Genomic DNA, 19,927 nt, shown 5'->3' with positions numbered 1-19,927 from the left:
AAATATTCAAAGATCAAATTTTAAAAAGAATGTCAGGTTTAAAAAAAATCATTCTATAAATTCCAACAAGTCTTCTAACCTCTTCAATTATTCATATTAAAGGAATTTTTAAAATCTAGTTTACACTTCTTGCCATTAATACTTTTTTTTTTCCCTTTTTGTATTTCACTCAACTTGATCAGCGAGAATGGATTAATTTGTTTCACCTGGTTTTCATGCACTAGCACAAAGCTCCAAAGTTTGGTTTAGAAACATTTCAGGGGAACAAATAATCCAAATAAAAAATGTTTTCATTGGAATTAGAGATCTATGGAAACATTTCTACTGGGTTTAGGTTTTGCAAAACCTCTGCCAACATGACAGAGTGCCCTGGTCACAACTTGTCCCTATACCAGCAATATGTACCAACTCTCAGTCTAAAGAAATTCCTTAATGAAGATAGGTTTCAGAGTAACAGCCGTGTTAGTCTGTACTCACAAAAAGAAAAGGAGTACTTGTGGCACCTTAGAGACTAACCAATTTATTTGAGCATAAGCTTTTGTGAGCTACAGCATCCGATGAAGTGAGCTGTAGCTCATGAAAGCTTATGCTCAAATAAATTGGTTAGTCTCTAAGGTGCCACAAGTCCTCCTTTTCTTAATGAAGATGTATGGCATTTTTATCAACCTCAACTCCCAAGTGCAACATTAAACTATTACCAATTATCAGAGGGGTGGCCGTATTAGTCTGGATGTGTAAAAGCGGCAAAGAGTCCTGTGGCACCTTTTAGACTAACAGACGTACTGGAGCATAAGCTTTCATGGGTGAATACCCACTTCATCGGATGCATGTAGTGGAAATTTCCAGAGGCAGGGATATTAATGCCTGCCTCTGGAAATTTCCACTACATGCATCGGACGAAGTGGGTATTCACTAGTCTGTTAGTCTATATTACCAGTTAATAACCCACCCGTGTGATACACGTAACACAGCATAGCTCCCAGCTGATGTTTTCTTACCGCTGTAAACTCACTGATATGTAGGAGAATCTGCGAAACTTGCAAACTGGGTTCTCTGAGGCAAAGGCTGGCTTGAGAGGTGGCATTTTAAGAAGGGAAGCCAAGCAGGCACTGCACCACGCCAGCAGCGCCTCTCAGCTCTAGGTTTGACAGTTTTGCCAGTGAGCTCCTCCATAATCCCAGGAGACAGTGGGAGCAGCCTGAGGCCTCAGATTTTACCTACAAAGAATTTACCAACTGTGCTGCCACACTGTGCTGCTCAGAGTTAAATCCAGGAAGACCTCTGGACTCCTAAATTTCCTTGCTTTTGTTGGTAGACGTCTGAGACCTTGTCTATCTGGGAAAGCTGCCCTGGCAGAACATGAGGTGTGAATTTAAACAGAGAGAGGGTATAACTACACTGCACAAAGGTGTGTTCTTACCTTGGGTTAAAATACCAGTGAAGGGGAGAGAACTCAACTTTTAACTTGGGTTAGCAGCCCAAGTTCAAGCATATAGGACTGCCAGGGTTGTACTCAAACTGCTTACCCAAGTTAAAAGCTGAGTTGCTGTATCTTCAACTGTTATTTTAACCCAAGTTTTCTCAACTCTGGTTAGTACACACCTTTTTTTGCAGTGTAGACATACTATAGTTAAACCCATAGGGACACACGTATTTCTGTACAAAAGTGGCTTTTTTAGTTTTGCTTAAGTCAATTGGGAACAGGTGAAATACGACACTCAGCCCAAAATAAGGGTGTCCATTCAGAGGTTTACATTAGTTTAATTAAAGTGATTAATTAAATCTGTGCAAGTTTGTATGTATGCAAGCAAGCCCTGAGAGTCTTCAAACCCCACCTATGGTGAAATCCTAGACCCAATGGGAATTTTGCAATTGATTTCAACGGGACCAGGATTTCACCCTTAGAGTTTTCTGGATTCATGTCAAACAATAGAACAACTTTCTGGAAAAAAAAAACAACAGCATTCCACACTGATGTGCTTCACTCTATGATGTGATACTTGGGTCCAGACCTCAAATAAGGTTTTAGGAATATTCACAGCACCACTGAATTAATTTTCATCCTCCAAGCTTCACTGCAGTCCACAACATAGACAAGATAGTTAATGGACCTTTGATGCAATTATTGAAAAGTCTCCTGCCGGTCCCACAATAAGAAATAAGGATGATAGGAGCTGCATTCAGAGTGCACATCGCTATGCATGCACTCTAAACTTCCAAATTAATTTAACATAAACACAAAATATAGGTATCGAAAGGGAAAAGTCTGTATTATGGGCTAACACGTGGAAAAGCGACTTTAAATTAAGAGAGAGAAACTATTTAGTAAAGAGAGTGCAACACACAGAGAACGGTTACTCTAACACCTGACCAAGCTGATATTGTTCAGGTTCTGGAGAAGGCAAAGAAAAGCAATTACATCAGTGAGAAGAACTTTTATGCCAAGTTCCACTAATAACAGAGTTCAAACCCCTGTCTGATGGAAAGGCTGACAGCAGGAATGGCCAAAGAAATAAAATGCCAGGCTGCTTTACAACATGGCCTTTAAGAAAGCTCTTCCAACCTACCACTAGACTATTTGTGTAAGACGCAATGCAATAAAACATGAATTCTCTATGCTTTCTTGTGGGACTCCTCCATAAAGAGACTCATTGTTTCTTTTGGAGGTTTACACAACCCAACACCACCATATTGGATTTTGATTTTTTGTTTGTTTTTTTTTAAATGGAGAGGCTTCAGTCCTTGCTGAGACAGTCACTTCAATAAAAGAAAGGAACTCTGTACAGCCCTAAAGGGTTAACATAGCTGTTTATGCAGAGACAGATGTGAGAGAACACAAAGGCCCTTTTGTATCTTATGGGAGCTTAATATCTGCTTTGCACAGCATAATCCTACTAGGGAAAATGCAACCTTCTATTTTGCATAAACACGGATGAAAATAAACAGATTCACAAACTTTCGTGTTAAAAATAAGTTGTTCAGACCAAGCATCTCCACCATTTTATTTTTCACTATGATACAGAGCGAGACTATGACATACAGAAAAATTCAGGAATGTTACTCATTTACAATCCTATGACAACTGCTACTTAGTTAAAATACTTAAAAGTCAACTGGGATGTGTCAGCTGGTTTTAAAGAGCCACCCTATCAGTATCAAAAGCAATGCTGACAATGAAATGTAAACAGCAACTTCATAGTCCCAGTAGGCAAAGTTTAAAATTACATCATGTTTTCAAGTTGCAGTGGGGTAGGTTCAGGTTGGATATTAGGAAAAACTTTTTCACAGGAGGGTGGTGAAACACTGGAATGCGTTGCCTAGGGAGGTGGTGGAATCTCCTTCCTTAGAAGTTTTTAAGGTCAGGCTTGACAAAGCCCTGGCTGGGATGATTTAATTGGGTATGGGTCCTGCTTTTGAGCAGGGGGTTGGACTAGATGACCTCCTGAGGTCCCTTCCAACCCTGATATTCTATGATTCTATGATTCCAAAGGACAATTTCATTTAAGACAAAAATTATGTTTTGCATTTAAATAAGACTGTACACCAAAGCTGCATTAGAATTATTCACACTGAAAGACAACTTTGTGCATGTGAACATTCCCCTGCAGTGTTGGGATCCAAATACCATCATTTTGCTAGTACAAGAGAGCCAGACAGTAGCGAGGACAAAAAATGACTATAAAACAAAATTTGAAACATTTTTTTTGAAAATTTTTTTAAAAAAGAAACAAGCAATACAGGGTGAAAAAGTAGGATTCCTCCTCCCACAGCTGATTATAGGTGAGGCTGGTAGTGCTACCTGTTAAGACTGCCTGACACTTCCCATTCTAAGACCCTGTTTTCAGTTGTTTGTAACTCTGTCAAAATAACTGTTTGGGCTGAAACTTTCCACACCAGGTATCTGCTTCAGGCTGAATTTTTTTGAAAAATTTCAGATAAAACTGTTCAGCTGTTTCCAAGGAAGAGACATAGGGAAAATATGTTGTTTGCCTGTGTTAAATACTGGTAACTTTTTGGTCGAGAAACTCTGGCATCCCCATGCTTTGGAGCAGGGAGTTGAAGCTTGGCAGGCAGTGACCTGCATGTCAGGGATGTCTCTTTTGCTTTCCCCATGATAATCCAACCAAATCTGACAAAGTTGTAAGCCTTTGAAAAATTGCAGTTTGCACATGCTCACTTGAGACTTCCTAGAGCTTTGCAGCTAAATTCCCTGAAAACTGTCTGCTCTGAGCATGCTCCAGCCTCAGTCCTAACAGGACTTTCCCTGTGACTGAAATCAAGCCCAGGTACTGAAATTGAGGGCAGAGTGCCTCTCTTTCCCTTGTGCTATCAATGACCCCTGCCAGTGTGCAAAGAACAGTAACTGGTTAAAAGACAGGAAACCAAGGGTAGAAATAGACAGTTTTCACAATGGAGAGAGGTAAATAGCGGGGTCCCCCAAGGATCTGTACTGGGACCGATGCTGTTCAACATATTCATAAATGATCTGGAAAAGGAAGTGAACTGCAGGGTCGCAAATTTTGCAGACGATAAAAATATTACTCAAGACAGTTAAGTCCAAAGCTGCCTGTGAAGAGTTACAAAGGGAATCTGACAAAACTGGGTGTCTGGGTGACAAAATGGCAGATGAAATTCAATGTTCATAAGTGCAAAATAATGCACATTGGAAAAAATAATCCCAACTACACATATAAAATGATGGGGTCTAAATTAGCTGTTACCACTCAAGGAAGATCTTGGAGTCATTTGATAATCCTCTGAAAACATCTGCTCAATGTGCTGCAACTGTCAAAAAAGCTAAAAGAATGTTAGGGACCATTAGGAAAGGGACAGGAAATAAAACAAAATATCATAATGCCATGATATAAATCCATGATATGCCCACACCTTGAATACTGTGTGCAGTTCTGGTCATCCCATCTCAAAAAATACATTTGAACTGGAAAAGGTACAGAAAAGGGCAACAAAAATTATTAGAATTATGGAACAGCTTTCATAGGAGAAGAGATTAAAAAGACGGGGACTGTTTGGCTTGGAAAAGAGACAACTAAGGAGGGACATGACAGAGGAATATAAAATAATGACTGGTGTGGAGAAAGTGAATAAGGAAATGCTATTTACCCCTTCACATAACACAAGAACCAGGGGTCACCCAATGAAATTAATAGGCAGCAGGTTTAAAACAAACAAAAGGAAAGACTTCTTCACCCAACACACAGTCCACCTGTAGAACTCGTTGCCAGATGTTGTGAAGGCCAAAAGTATAACAGAGTTAAAAAAAAGAATGAGAAGTTCATGGAGAATTGGTCCATCAATGGCTATTCGCCTCAGTGGTCAGGGATGCAACCTCATCCTCCAGCTTTCCCTAACCCTTCAACTGCCGGAAGCTGGGACTGGATGAATCACTCAAAATTCCCCTGTTCTCTTCATTCCTTCTGAAGCACCTGGCACTGGCCACTGTCAGAGACTGGACACTGAGCAAAATGGATCACTGGTCTGACCGAGCATGGCTGTTCTTATGGAGGAGGAAGCTGCTTGATTTGATTGCTAAGGAGACAAGAGCTAGACTGGAGGGGGTTGGGGGAAGTAGTCTGGGACAAGGAGCTTGTGGAGGAGAGGGGAAACTGGAACAAGGAGCCTGGGACTGGAGGCTGGCTGAGGGAAACTGGGACCCAGGAGCGCAGACATTGGGACTGGCTAGGCAATGAGACCAGAAGTGAGTAGCACTCTAGGACAATGAGTCTGGGGTGGCGAGATGGAGACTGAGAAACAGGGGAGGGGCAGGGACTAGGACCGGCTGGGCTAGAAGCCTGAGGAGTGAGAGTGGCCACAGTTCAGACGCATAATCTGACCTACTTCAGAAATGTTAGAATCTATTGGAGAAAAGCCTCATTAATTAGGGGGCCTCATCTTAAAATGTGTCCAAAGGGAGAACAAATTCACGGGTGCTGAGAGGTACAGCCTGCGGTGGTGTAGATTTGGGCGAGGGAGTGGTTTGCAATAGCCATGCATGGGGATTAGCCCTGTAGTCTTTCCAGGCATCTATACCCTGCCTTAGCCTCTCTCATGTCCCCTCCTCTGACTTACAGCATTGACTAGGGTGACCATACATCCCATTTTGGCCAGGACAGTTTTTTTTTTTTTTAAGACCTGGCCGTTTAGACTTTTCTGGCAAAAGTAGGCATTTATCCCGTTTGTTCTTGTCAACTTGATCAGTTGACAAGAGGAAACGGGACAAATGCCCACTTTTGTCAAAGAAGTGGAGTGAGGAGGAACATGCGGTGGGGGAGCAGTGATGCCAGCCCCATGTGGGAGAGAGGGAGGGTTCAGGAGGCGGGCAGGGAGGGCTTGAGCAAGCAGCAACACCAGCCCCAGCCTAGCATGGGGGGTAGGCAGATCTTGGGTGAGCAGCTTGGGCCGGCTCCACACATGGGGTTTGGGGAGCGGCTCAGGCAAGTGGCTCAGGCCAGCTCCACACTGGGGGTGGGCTCTCAGCCGAGTGGCTTGGGCCAGCGCCACACGGCATCCAGTTTTCCCTTTGGGAAATATGGTCACCCTAGCATTGACTCTTGTTCACACACACCAGCCATGGTCTAAAAATAACTTGGGAGGGAGGAAAGGACCTCAATTTCTGATGGAGTTCAAGTTAGGCTTTTGCCCTAAATCTGCCCCCTAATTGTACCTCCTCAACTATGCAGAGCTGAGCTTCCCACTCTGACCCTCCCTCCATGGGATTTGTGCGTTCTGTGGCTCTTCACACTGTGTAAATGAAAGGGAGCATATAATCCTACATTTTAAAATTTAATTTTAAAAAAATTCCAGTTTCACTTCAGGATTTTTTTCTTGTAAAAAGTCTCCATTTTTGTGGGTCTTAACACCATTAATATATTGCCACGCACCACACTATTGCCAGAATAGTGCACATTCCTGCAACCATACTCAATGGAGTAAACTATACGTAGCTACGGTGATTTCTGCACTATGAAAGGAATAAGGAATCAAATAAGGTTTGCCAAAAGGAAAAAAAAGCAAAAAATCTGTAGGGGGATTCCATTCATGCCAAATTCCTACAGTAAAACAACCCCCTTATTAAAAGTAATTCTTGTAGTGGGATATTCTTGCCCCAGTTGAGCATAATAGGTAAAGAAAGAAGAAACTGCTTCATTGTACAGTAACTGACTTTTAATCTCATTAATAGCAGACTCCAGCAGATTTCTGGAAACTACATTCCCTTATCCTCACTGCTTGCTTGGGTGTTTTCAAATATTCTGAATCCCTTGTTTTTGTCCTCATTTGATTTATAGGGATCATCATGCACTGAAGAAAGAGGAGCAGTTAAAAAAACAGCATTCAATGGTGGTTCTGCTCACCCCATACCTGCACAATACAAGCCATGCCACAGTCTTTCCATTCTAAGGCTAAAACATGTCAAATCTTCCCTGAATTTGCAGTAAGTGTCCTGGCATCGATCTAAAGCCAATTGAATACCACAGGATGTTAGCCATGTCTTCAAAGCAGTAGCTAAAAGCTACTTGGCCTACATAGTTGACTCCTGTGTGTCATAGTGTGTCTCCTGCAGTTACTGATTTATTTATGTTTTTAAATCTGACAATGGGAACACCTTCCTCCTCCAAAGCAAAATTCACTCTTCCAGCAGGGTGTACAGTCAAAACCAATAATTTTCACAGCATTCAGTTTCAATTTGAAGTATGTTTCACACAGTAATACAACATGAAAAACAAAAGTCACTGTCTTGAAATTCACAAATATCTGTCCATTTGAGAGCAGGAATTTTGTACATTGCTCCTCCAAAGAACAGAGAAGGCAAGGACCCTATCTAGGTATTTGTGTGACCTCCTACCCCCTTCACAACATAATTGGAAGAAAATGAGAAACAATACTTCTCGCCTGCTCACAATACAGCTGTTGGCTCAAGCTTTTAGCCTGCCAACCTCCACTGTGACCTATTAATGAACTTTACCTTTTGTGCTTTAAAAATAAAACCTACTGGTTTTGTGGATCAGTTCCGATGGTTTACAGTAGCCCTTTCCATATCCCATCATCACAGACTGTTTTACCGCTGCACTACCACCAGGCACTCCTTAGAGTGGTGTATTTTCCAAACAAGGATTAGGGTGTGCCATCAGGCCTGAACAGGTGTGCTGCAGGATTTTTTGAAAAAACTACATGCGAGAACAAAAAAAACCCCTTCTCTTGTATTTTAATTAGTGTTGGAGCTGGATCACATTTTGTACTTTTGCTTTCAGGGATGAGGCCCCTTTCAAATATTATGCATGCATCACATTCCATTCCCCAAAGCGACATTAAGATAGCAAATTTTAGTCTGCAACGCAGACGAGTGGGAGGGGAAAGGAAGGGGGGAAGCCGTCTTCTGATTGGCCATCTGCAGAGAAACCAATCAGAGCTCAATCTCCCTCTCCTTCCCCCACCCATCCTGTGAGCAACAGGTCAGCTCCTCTGCCCCTCCCCACTTTTATAGGCCAGAGCCGGGGAAAATCCAGTGTCTCTGGATTAAGTTTAGAAGTGTGAGCAACAAGAGTGAGGTAGTGGTGGGAGTCTGCTATAGACCACCGGACCAGGGGGATGAGGTGGATGAGGCTTTCTTCCGGCAACTCACAGAAGCTACTAGATCGCACACCCTGGTTCTCATGGGTGACTTTAATTTTCCTGATATCTGCTGGGAGAACAATACAGCGGTGCATAGACAATCCAAGAAGTTTTTGGAAAGCGTAGGGGACAATTTCCTGGTGCAAGTGCTAGAGGAGCCAACTAGGGGGGGAGCTTTTCTTGACCTGCTGCTCACAAACTGGGAAGAATTAGTGGGGGAAGCAAAAGTGGATGGGAATCTGGGAGGCAGTGACCATGAGTTGGTGGAGTTCACGATCCTGACACAGGGAAGAAAGGTAAGCAGCAGGATACGGACCCTGGACTTCAGGAAAGCAGACTTTGACTCCCTCAGGGAACGGATGGGTAGGATCCCCTGGGGGACTAACATGAAGGGAAAAGGAGTCCAGGAGAGTTGGCTGTATTTCAAGGAATCCCTGTTGAGGTTACAGGGACAAACCATCCCGATGTGTCAAAAGAATAGTAAATATGGCAGGCGACCAGCTTGGCTTAACGGTGAAATCCTAGCGGATCTTAAACATAAAAAAGAAGCTTCCAAGAAGTGGAAGGTTGGACATATGACCAGGGAAGAGTATAAAAATATTGCTCGGGCATGTAGGAATGAAATCAGGAGGGCCAAATCGCACCTGGAGCTGCAGCTAGCAAGAGACGTCAAGAGTAACAAGAAGGGTGTCTTCAGGTATGTTGGCAACAAGAAAAAAGCCAAGGAAAGTGTGGGCCCCTTAATGAATGAGGGAGGCAACCTAGTGACAGAGGATGTGGGAAAAGCTAATGTACTCAATGCTTTTTTTGCCTCTGTCTTCACTAACAAGGCCAGCTCCCAGACTGCTGCGCTGGGCATCACAACATGGGGAGTAGATGGCCAGCCCTCTGTGGAGAAAGAGGTGGTTAGGGACTATTTAGAAAAGCTGGACGTGCACAAGTCCGTGGGGCCGGACGAGTTGCATCCGAGAGTGCTAAAGGAATTGGCGGCTGTGATTGCAGAGCCATTGGCCATTATCTTTGAAAACTCGTGGCGAACGGGGGAAGTCCCAGATGACTGGAAAAAGGCTAATGTCGTGCCAATCTTTAAAAAAGGGAAGGAGGAGGATCCTGGGAACTACAGGCCAGTCAGCCTCACCTCAATCCCCGGAAAAATCATGGAGCAGGTCCTCAAAGAATCAATCCTGAAGCACTTACATGAGAGGAAAGTGATCAGGAACAGTCAGCATGGATTCACCAAGGGAAGGTCATGCCTGACTAATCTAATCGCCTTCTATGATGAGATTACTGGTTCTGTGGATGAAGGGAAAGCAGTGGATGTATTGTTTCTTGACTTTAGCAAAGCTTTTGACACGGTCTCCCACAGTATTCTTGTCAGCAAGTTAAAGAAGTATGGGCTGGATGAATGCACTATAAGGTGGGTAGAAAGTTGGCTAGATTGTCGGGCTCAACGGGTAGTGATCAATGGCTCCATGTCTAGTTGGCAGCCGGTGTCAAGTGGAGTGCCCCAGGGGTCGGTCCTGGGGCTGGTTTTGTTCAATATCTTCATAAATGATCTGGAGGATGGTGTGGATTGCACTCTCAGCAAATTTGCGGATGATACTAAACTAGGAGGAGTGGTAGATACGCTGGAGGGCAGGGATAGGATACAGAGGGCCCTAGACAAATTGGAGGATTTGGCCAAAAGAAATCTGATGATGTTCAATAAGGATAAGTGCAGGGTCCTGCACTTAGGACGGAAGAACCCAATGCACAGCTACAGACTAGGGACCTAATGGCTAGGCAGCAGTTCTGCGGAAAAGGACCTAGGGGTGACAGTGGACGAGAAGCTGGATATGAGTCAGCAGTGTGCCCTTGTTGCCAAGAAGGCCAATGGCATTTTGGGATGTATAAGTAGGGGCATAGCGAGCAGATCGAGGGACGTGATCATTCCCCTCTATTCGACATTGGTGAGGCCTCATCTGGAGTACTGTGTCCAGTTTTGGGCCCCACACTACAAGAAGGATGTGGATAAATTGGAGAGAGTCCAGCGAAGGGCAACAAAAATGATTGGGGTCTGGAACACATGACTTATGAGGAGAGGCTGAGGGAACTGGGATTGTTTAGTCTGCAGAAGAGAAGAATGAGGGGGGATTTGATAGCTGCTTTCAACTACCTGAGAGGTGGTTCCAGAGAGGATGGTTCTAGACTATTCTCCGTGGTAGAAGAGGACAGGACAAGGAGTAATGGTCTCAGGTTGCAGTGGGGGAGGTTTAGGTTGGATATTAGGAAAAACTTTTTCACTAAGAGGGTGGTGAAACACTGGAATGCATTACCTAGGGAGTAATTCCTTCCTTAGAAGTTTTTAAGGTTAGGCTTGACAAAGCCCTGGCTGGGATGATTTAATTGGGGATTGATCCTGCTTTGAACAGGGGGTTGGACTAGATGACCTCCTGAGGTCCCTTCCAACCCTGATATTCTATGATTCTACGATTCTACAAGAGGCCCTGGAGCCCCTCCCCAGCCTGAAAGGAGAGCGGGGACCCTGCTGCAGCCCCCAAGTGTTAGGAGGAGGGAAGAACCCCAGAAGAAGCAGACGTGAGGCGGGGGGACTGAACTGAGGGCTCGGGACTGGGTGTGAGGTGGGGCAGAACTGACTGGGACCAGATTGGTTGAGGGTGAGGACAGAACTGATGGGGGCTGGGAGCAGAACTGATTTGGAAACTAGGGGCACAAGATTGGTTTGGAGGTTGGGGGGGGAACACAGTTTATTGCTGGGCAGCAGACAGGCAGATGTGGGGGTGAGAACTCCTGCAGCAAGGGCCAAAATCCTCATAGCCAATACATTTGGGAGCATGCAGCATTAACATATTCTCTTGCTCTGGGGAGGGACGGGGCAGTTCACCAATCATTAGACAGAAAAAAAAATAATCTCTTTGTGAATAACCACATGTTTGGGAGGGCCAATCTCCTGATTTGTTGGGGTCTGACTCATTCATTTTTTGATCTTTTGAAGTTGGCAGTACTCTGAGTTTTTTGTTGAAGTGATATGTCTAAAAAAGATCTAGCTCCAAGTTTTGTTTTGTTTTATTTTCACCTGGGAATTTATTTTATTTATTTTTTAAATCAGCGAGTTGTTCAGTGACAGGAGTCCCAACAGACCTGCAAGCCATACCATATAGACACTATTCCTTCCCAGGGCCTGCTGACTCCACATGTGACTTCCTCCCACTATTTCCCCATAGTTAAGCCCTTCTTCCCCATAGGACTATTTAGCTCATTCCAGAGCATGTGACGTTTTAGGTAGACTGGTCTGCTCTTGCTGAAGTTAGGTGGAGAGAAGGGGAAGTTTGAAAATGAGATGTAAAGAAGATAACTAAGGTTAAAGCTGTGGAGAGACCAATACTGTTCTACACTTTCCTTTTTTAAGGACAATCCCTTTTTTAAGCCCTGTCCCGGCCAGACCAACTCCCCCTCCCCCCCCAAAAGGAGGCATTTGTCCCATTTGCTCTTGCTGAATTGATCAGTTGGCAAGAGCAAACATGACAAATGCCACTTTTGTCAAAAAGTGGGGTGTGGTACAGAGGGGGCAAGTGGAGATGCCTGCCCCCTGCAGGCGGGAGGTAGGGCTGGGGGGAGGGGAAAGCAGCGTTCCAGCATGCAGGACCCCTGCAGGGTTCCAGCAACCAGGAAACAGTCTCGTGCGGAGAGGGGAGCCTTCGGGCAAGCAGCTGGGGGTGTGCCATTTTCTCTTTGGGAAATATGGTCACCCTACCTCAACTCCTTATAGGATTTTAATCCAATTCCAATTGTTAGATTTTTATGCTTAAATGCCCAGGGTTTTAAATAAATTACTGAACATAATTAGGAATTAAAAACTGAGCTCTGCAGCCACGTTCTCAGAAACCCTAATCCAAACTCATTTACAAGTGACCTCACTTCTAAGGCTTCTGGACAAACTGTTCTCAACATCATTTGTTCTGTACAATAATTTTAATCCTATAAACTGTTTCAACTTTCTCTCACAATCCCTTAAATGACATTTTATGTAACAGAGCTTCATTGTTGGAAGGGGATGAAGAGCTGAGTATATTAGCCAGCAAAGTGGTGCTTTTAGAGCACAATATATCCCTTAAATTAGTTCCATTAGTTATATACTTGGTACCTTTGATGTAAGATCCCGGTGGAAAATGCCTTTATAGTGAAGATAACCGAGTCCCAGAGCAATGTCATATGCCAATTTCACCCTCACCATCCAGGGCAGATGCTGGTTACTGTCTAACAGCTGTTCCAGATTACCACAGTTGATATACTGAAGAAACAAAACAAGAGTTGCCATTAATATTTTTTTTAAACAGATAACCTAAATGTTAACAGTTCAGTTTAGAGTTTTATGGTGCGTGTTTTTTTAAGAGACAACACATCTACCTGTCCTTGGAGACAAAAGATGGACTCAGAACAGCATATGGCAGTTGAAATTCTACTGCTAGGCTGGGATGCGAACCCCCACAGAAACAGTGTCAATTAATTTCACTGCACTTGCTGAGCCCTGAGAGTCAGAAGTCCACCTGAACCTGGCATGAGTACACACACGCAATAGTCTCTCCCTAGCATTTGCTTTCTCTTGTAATATGCTCTGGCCAAAGGTTCATATTTTCATGCCAATGCATCATCATGTATTTGTTGGATCATATTAAAGAAGTTCTGTATTAAAATCACAAATGAGTTTGATTCCCCAGAGTTTAAATTCCAGGGTATTACTAATTAAGAGGTCTCTTGGTTTTTGGTATTGTTTCTCTCCCTCTATGTGTGAAACTTGCAAGCTGCTAACTGTGTTAGTACATTCTAAGACAGAGTCTGTTCTCAAAGCAATTCACAAGAGAGAGAGACTCAAAGCAATACTCTAACAACAGAAACAGCACCCAGAGACTCCCCACCCTTTTGTTATATTAACAATTGTGATTAAAATAGAGATAGAGGATGTATGTGGATGGATGCTTGGTGTGGATAATAACTGAATGATCAGGGAGGTGCCAGCCTAAGAATCCAGTGTCCATCGGCTGAAGAAGGCGTCAAGTGGAAATAACCAGACGACCCCCCCCCCCGGAGGGCAGACTGGAATCCACCCAACAGCCTCAAGGATGGGAGAACCAAAGAACAAGATAACATCTTGGAGCCATCAGGAATGTGCTATCTGCTGATTGATTCAGCAACAGCATGATGAAGCAATTCCCATAGACTGGCATAGGAAGAAATTCCTATAAAAATAGACTCTAAAAAGTGAGAACTTTGGGGTCTGATTCTGCAAACCAACTTCCAGGAGCATCAGATGAGCATCTGACAAGGCCCTGCTCCCTCCTCATGTCCAGGCCGCCTGGCCAGTGGCTTGGCATGAGCAACTCTAAGGCTGGTAACTATGATAACAACCTTGCAGAACCTGTATGTGTGTGTGTGTGTGTTTGTATGAATGAATGTGTGAATAAATATGAGATTGAATGGAATGTTATAACTATAACTAACTGCTTACTATGATTCTTTCTGTATTTACAATAAATGTGGTATTTTGCCTTTTCCCTTTAATAAGATCCTGCTGGTTTTTATTTTATTGGTACAACATATTGACCTTGCAATTAATTCGGTTTTACTCTTATGCAACAATCAGGATGAAGCGTGAACACAGAGGTTATTTTCTAGCTTTCCAATCTAGTTAAAAGATCTGAAAAGAATTAAAGAAAAAAAAAGTTCTTTGGCTTCGTGCTTAACAACTTGGGGCCCCACACTGATTTCCCATCTTCTCATGTCAGGACGGGCCGTCTCACGAAAGCGGACCAGTTCGCCATTTATGGGATTGGTCTAGGACACAGATTTTTGCCAGTTTAGGTCATCTCATCACCTGAGAAAGGTGATATTATTTACCTTGTATTATAATATCCAATGCTGCCAACAGAGAATGACTGCTAATGTACACAGGAAAGGAACAAAAAGGGACTTAAAAGTTGTGGGTAGGGACAGAAATATAAAGGCAAGGGAGAATGCTTTGCAGGAACGTTGGCCTTTTCCAGACCAAACAGGCAAAGAGTACCTGTGCTTTAATATCCGGACATCATCAAAAAGGAAAGAAAGTGTTGAGAAGGGAGAAGTGTCACTAAAATTGTATTTAAAAATTCACTATCTGGTTGCTCATTTGTATATACCCGTTTGGTGGAAGAATGCATCCTACATTGCTGGAAGTGTAACAACTGAAATTCTCAGCAACTTTGCCCTTGTGTTAATCAGGACTTAAAAACCCGTCCACATAGTTTACTGGCACGTTTACCAGTTTGCAGAACAAAATGTCTATCCCATTTCAAGCTCAAGTCAGACAGGTCTTAACATGCTGATTAAAAAATAAATCAGAAGGGGAAAATACTTGGTCCAGTGGCTAGAGGAGCAAACTGAGTCAGGGCTGCTGGGTTCTATTCACAGCCCAGAGATTAGTTTTCTGTGTAACCTTACAACATTGGAATTGCCAGACTGGATCAGACCCACAGTCCAACTACTTCAGTTTCGTATCTCCAACACTGGCCAGCATCAGATGCTTCAACGGAAGGTTTAAGAACCCTTCAGGAAGCAGACATGAGGTAATTTGTCCCCCACATCATCGTGATCTCCGAGTTAGAGATTGACTTAAGACCTGAAGCATGAGATTTTATATCCCTTCCACAAAATCATTAATTATAGCAACTCTGAACATTCTTTACATCCATATAAATATCTAGTCCCTTTTTGAATCTTGTTAAGTTCCTGGCTTCAACTTTTCCCTGTGGCAGGGAGTTCCACAGTTCAATTATATGTGAGAAAAAGTATTTCCTTTTATTGGTGTTGAGTTTCCCTCCCGTTAACAACACTGAATATCCTTTTGTTCTATTGTTATGAGACAGGGAGAAAAGAAGTTCCCAATCTACCTTCTCTAGACCACACATTTTATATAGTTTTATCATGTTCTTTCTTATTAGTCTCCTTTCTAAGGTCAGGAATACAAATTTTTCCACTCTCTTCATAGGACAGTTTTTCCAGGCCCTTGATCATTCTCACTCTTCTTTGAATCCCATCTAGTTCTGCAATTTTATTTTGAGATATTCCAGATAAGGCTAAATCACTGATTTATGTGAAGACATTAAAATATTCTCTTTATTATTCACCATCCCATTCCCTATGCAGCCTAATATCTTCTTAGCCTTTTTTTTTTTTTTTTAAATATCACAGCAGCACATTGAGCAGAGGTCTTCACTTAGTTGTCTACAGTGTCACCCAGGTTCCTTTCTGGAATTGATATAGTTGATTTAGAACCCAGTGAGGTGTATGAGTAGTTTAAATTTTCCCTTCCAATGTGCATTATTTTGCATTTATTGGTAGTGAATTGTTTGCCATCCTGTTACTCATTCTCTCAAGTTCCTCACAGTTCCCTCTGGTTCTGACAAACCTAAATAACTATCTGCAAATTTCGCTATCTCACTAATCACCCCCCTTTTTAGATCACTAAAATACATTAAACACTGGACTTAAGAGTTCATAGTGCCTTGTGGCAAAGATGAAAACTGATCATTTAAACCTACTCTGCTGTGTGTCCTAGCCACTTCAGCCTCTATGCCTCAGTTTCCCTACATGGAAACTGGAGTAATGCTCCTTACCTACCTCACAAGGGGGATGTGAGGCAGAGTTCACCAGTGTCTTTGAGATCCTGGGGTGGAAGGTGCTAAAGGACAGCAAAGTTTAATTATCTTGATTGTCTAATGCAGTGACTCTCAACCTTTCTAGACTACTGAACCCCTTTCAGGAGTCTGATTTGTCCTGTGTTCCCTGCCTCCCCCAAGTTTCACCTCAATTAAAAACTACTCGTTTACAAAATCAGACACAAAAGCGTCACAGCACACGGTTACTGAAAAATTGCTGCCATCCTCATTTTTACCATATAATTATAAATATAAACATTGTACTTACATTTCAGTGTATAGTCTATAGAGCAGTATAAACAAGTCAGTGTCTGTATTTTAGTTTGTACTGACTTCACTAGTGCTTTTTATGTAGCCTGTTGTAAAACTAGGCAAATCTCTAGATGAGTTCATGTACCCCCAGAAGACCTCTGTGTATCCCCAGGGGTACATGTACCCTGGTTGAGAACCACTGGTCTAATGTGTAAATCGGCACTGATCAAATAGAGCACAGCCTATCACACCCTCCTGACTGGACAAAAGTATCTCCATCATACCCCAAACATATCTGGGTAAAGTGGTGAAGTGGGGACTAGGAGGGGCCAAAATTAATTAGAGGGAGGAAGACAGAGCTGCCGTCCTCTTGGTTAGGGTTGACCAGGCTGGGAATGCAGCAGGGCCAGCTTGACGGCCTAGTTTCCAAAGCCCTCCAACAATGCTAGAGGCAACATGAAGGAGTGTGAGGGGGGGCACATGACCATGCCCCCCCAAGATTTCTGCCTTCCAATTAGCACAAAGGTTTTCAAACTGTGGGGTGCACCCATTGCCTTCTGCCAGGAGCAGGCAAATCAGAAGCTGGTGGGAGCCACCCAGCCCGCTCTGGCCCTTGCTCTCCACGCTGTGGGAGCCATAGCAATGGCTGGCTGCCTAGCAGCCTTCCCTGCCCTGCTCCCTGAGCTGGGCTGCCTCTGCATGGCTGGTGCTCCGCAGGCAGGGCGGGCAGGCAGCACAGCTCCAAGCTGCGCCCCGACACACTCTTGTCTCTTCCCCAAAGTAGCCCGGTGTCAGCCAGCGACTCCCCCTGCATGTGGGGCACAGTTGCCATGAGATGCTCCCTGAGGCGCTTGTTCGCCACTGCCTTGGCATTCTTGGCTCTGCTGTTGCTCCTCAGCCCAGAGGCGATGTGTGGGGGTCACATGGTCCCGCTCCTCCCCCCGCCCCCAATCAAGAGTTACCAGTCATTTCCGAACAATGCTGTTTAGCCTTTAGTGTTTATCTCCTGGTCTGTTGTATACACAAAGAATTACAAACATTACATCCGATTTGCCAGTGCGACCAAAGAAAAGGAAGCTTTGTCCCAGAGACTTGCTGTTTACCCTGTGTGGCAGAGCTCCGTCCTTGTCCCTGTGGGTCCCACACTTCTAGGCAGTTTATGCTAGCCTCAGAGGCTCACTGTGACCCTCCACGTAGCCCTTCTTTCTCTAGAGCCAGGATTACAGTCTACTGAGCCTTTTTCATCATAAGCCAGCAATGGAGGTTGATGAGAGAACTCCCACAGTCTCTGTTGTCCCTATGGGCTTATTCCCAAACAGTTTAGCCTCCTGCCCTGACAGGGGCCTGTCTTCCCCTCCCAGGAGGTGTTTCTGCAGTGGCAGGTTGGGGGAACCCGGGCCCGCCCTCTACCCCGGGTTCCAGCCCAGGGGCCCTAATGGTAGCAGCTGTTGGCAGCAGACCTTTCACTGCCAGAGTTGCTACATTTCCCTGGGCCACTTCCCCACAGCTCTCCCGCTCCTCTCTTCTTCACCCTTACCTTAGGGCTACCTTACCGATGGCTTGAGGGTGTCTCCATTAACCAGCCCTTCAGCCACACTTCCTCTCCTCTGGCTCTCCTCTGCCTGACTGGAGTGAGCCCTTTTATAGTATCAGAGGGCCTTAATTAGAGTCAGGTGGTCACATTAGCTTAATGGCCTCACCTGACTCTTTGCAGGTTAATTGGAGTCAGGTGTTCTCATTAGCCTGGAGCAGCCCCTGCTCTGGTCAGTCAGGGAACAGAAAACTTAAGCCAGTGGCCAGTATATCTGCCTTCTGCTACTCTGCTGTACCCCCGGTGGGCCAGCCTATACTCCACCTTAGTCCCGAGGCCCGCCGGGGATATCAGTTGGCGGCTCCTTCACGGGGCCGTGAGCACGGGCGTGTTCTTGGCGCGGTTCACCCCAATCCCGGACACGTGCCCCTTTTGCGGCATGAGGGAAACCCTGGCGCACGTCTACTTGGAGTGCGCCAGGTTGCAGCCCCTATTCCGGCTCCTCACGAATATTTTGTTAAGATTTTGGTTGCACTTCTCCCCTCACCTCCTTATCTATGCACTCCCTGTCCGTGGCCCCACTAAGTAGCGGGACCTCCTGGTCAACCTCCTCCTGGCCCTGGCTAAAGTGGCCATCTATAAAACCAGGGTGAGGAGGTTGGCCAATGGAGTCTCCTGCGACTGTGGGGCCTATTTCCGATCCTCTGTCCGTTCACGCCTCCGGGCAGAGTTCCTCTGGGCGGCGTCCACTGACTCCCTTGACGCCTTTGAGGAGCAGTGGGCGCTGTCCAGGGTTCTCTGCTCGGTGTCCCTGTCAGGTTCCCTTCGTTTAACCCTTTGACCGCACTCCTGTCCCTGTTGTTCATTATTTGTCCCCCGTAATTAATTGGTTTTCCAGGTCCTGTGGACCCCCCCCTTAGGCTGGGGGGGGATCCTTTAGCAGTGGGCGGGCTTTGCCCACCCACTTCCTGGATCCCAATAAGGCTACTCTGCTGTATCCAACTGGCCTGGGTCTATCACACCTGCTGCAACCACAAACAAGCTCTGTGTGATAAGAATATGCTGAAGGAGGAAAAGTCCTTCTTACTTGAGGAACACTGGACTTCATTATGTCCCCGAAACATTTTGGTGCCAGTACTTTCCGACACAAAATGAGTGTGGCTGCAGCACAGCGGTTGTCTCAAAGCAACACTGCAGGGGAACAACCGCAGTACGTATGAGTATGTCTACGCTGCAATTAAGCTGACTCGGGCTGCAGGGTTGTTTAATTGCATAGGCTTCCAGCTCAGGATGCAGCCCGAGCCCTGGGACCCTCCCACCTCACAGGGTCCTAGAGCCAGGGCTCCAACCAGAGCCCAGATGTCTACACTACAATTAAATAGCCTTGCAGCCTAAGCCCAAGTCAGCTGGCCTGGGCCAGTCGCAGGAGTCTAATTGTAGTGTACATATATCCTATGTGTGTACATGCAAGTGGGGGATAGATCACGTCAGGCTGTGAGAGAGCATGAAAGGAAAGGATGTTGCTGGGAGAAGTTTTATAAAGAGACCTCACAGCAAAACTGAGAAATATCATGACAGATATTCAAACTCTGTATCATTAACCTGCAGCGCAAGAGATACTGATCATAATTAGATTACAAAACTAACAGTAACAAGAGAGCAGGGTTCTGTTAAACTCATTTGTTAGATATCCAAAGAAGTTATTTAGTTTCATATGTTTTCCCTTCATTATGACTCAATGCAACAAGATTAGCACTGGCATGAAACAGATCCTAGTATTGCAGTTAAGGTAAAAATATCCTGTTCCCACACATTTATTCACAGT

The 19,927-nt window shown here is 44.6% G+C and overlaps 1 protein-coding gene across 1 annotated transcript in view; it reads right to left on the bottom strand.

Moving 5' to 3' along the window:
• Nucleotides 1–19,927, bottom strand: part of TESK2 (testis associated actin remodelling kinase 2) — a 123,454-nt gene that overhangs the window by 25,850 nt on the left and 77,677 nt on the right. The window contains exon 5 of the mRNA XM_084637626.1: nucleotides 12,773–12,919. Within this exon, the coding sequence (XP_084493752.1) occupies nucleotides 12,773–12,919 (147 nt within the window). The remainder of the gene's footprint in view (nucleotides 1–12,772; nucleotides 12,920–19,927) is intronic.

The sequence above is a fragment of the Lepidochelys olivacea genome (assembly GCF_965140295.1).
Source record: "Lepidochelys olivacea isolate rLepOli2 genome assembly, chromosome: 8".
NCBI classification, from domain to species: domain Eukaryota; kingdom Metazoa; phylum Chordata; order Testudines; family Cheloniidae; genus Lepidochelys; species Lepidochelys olivacea.
This window is presented reverse-complemented; position numbering and strand designations above follow the sequence as displayed.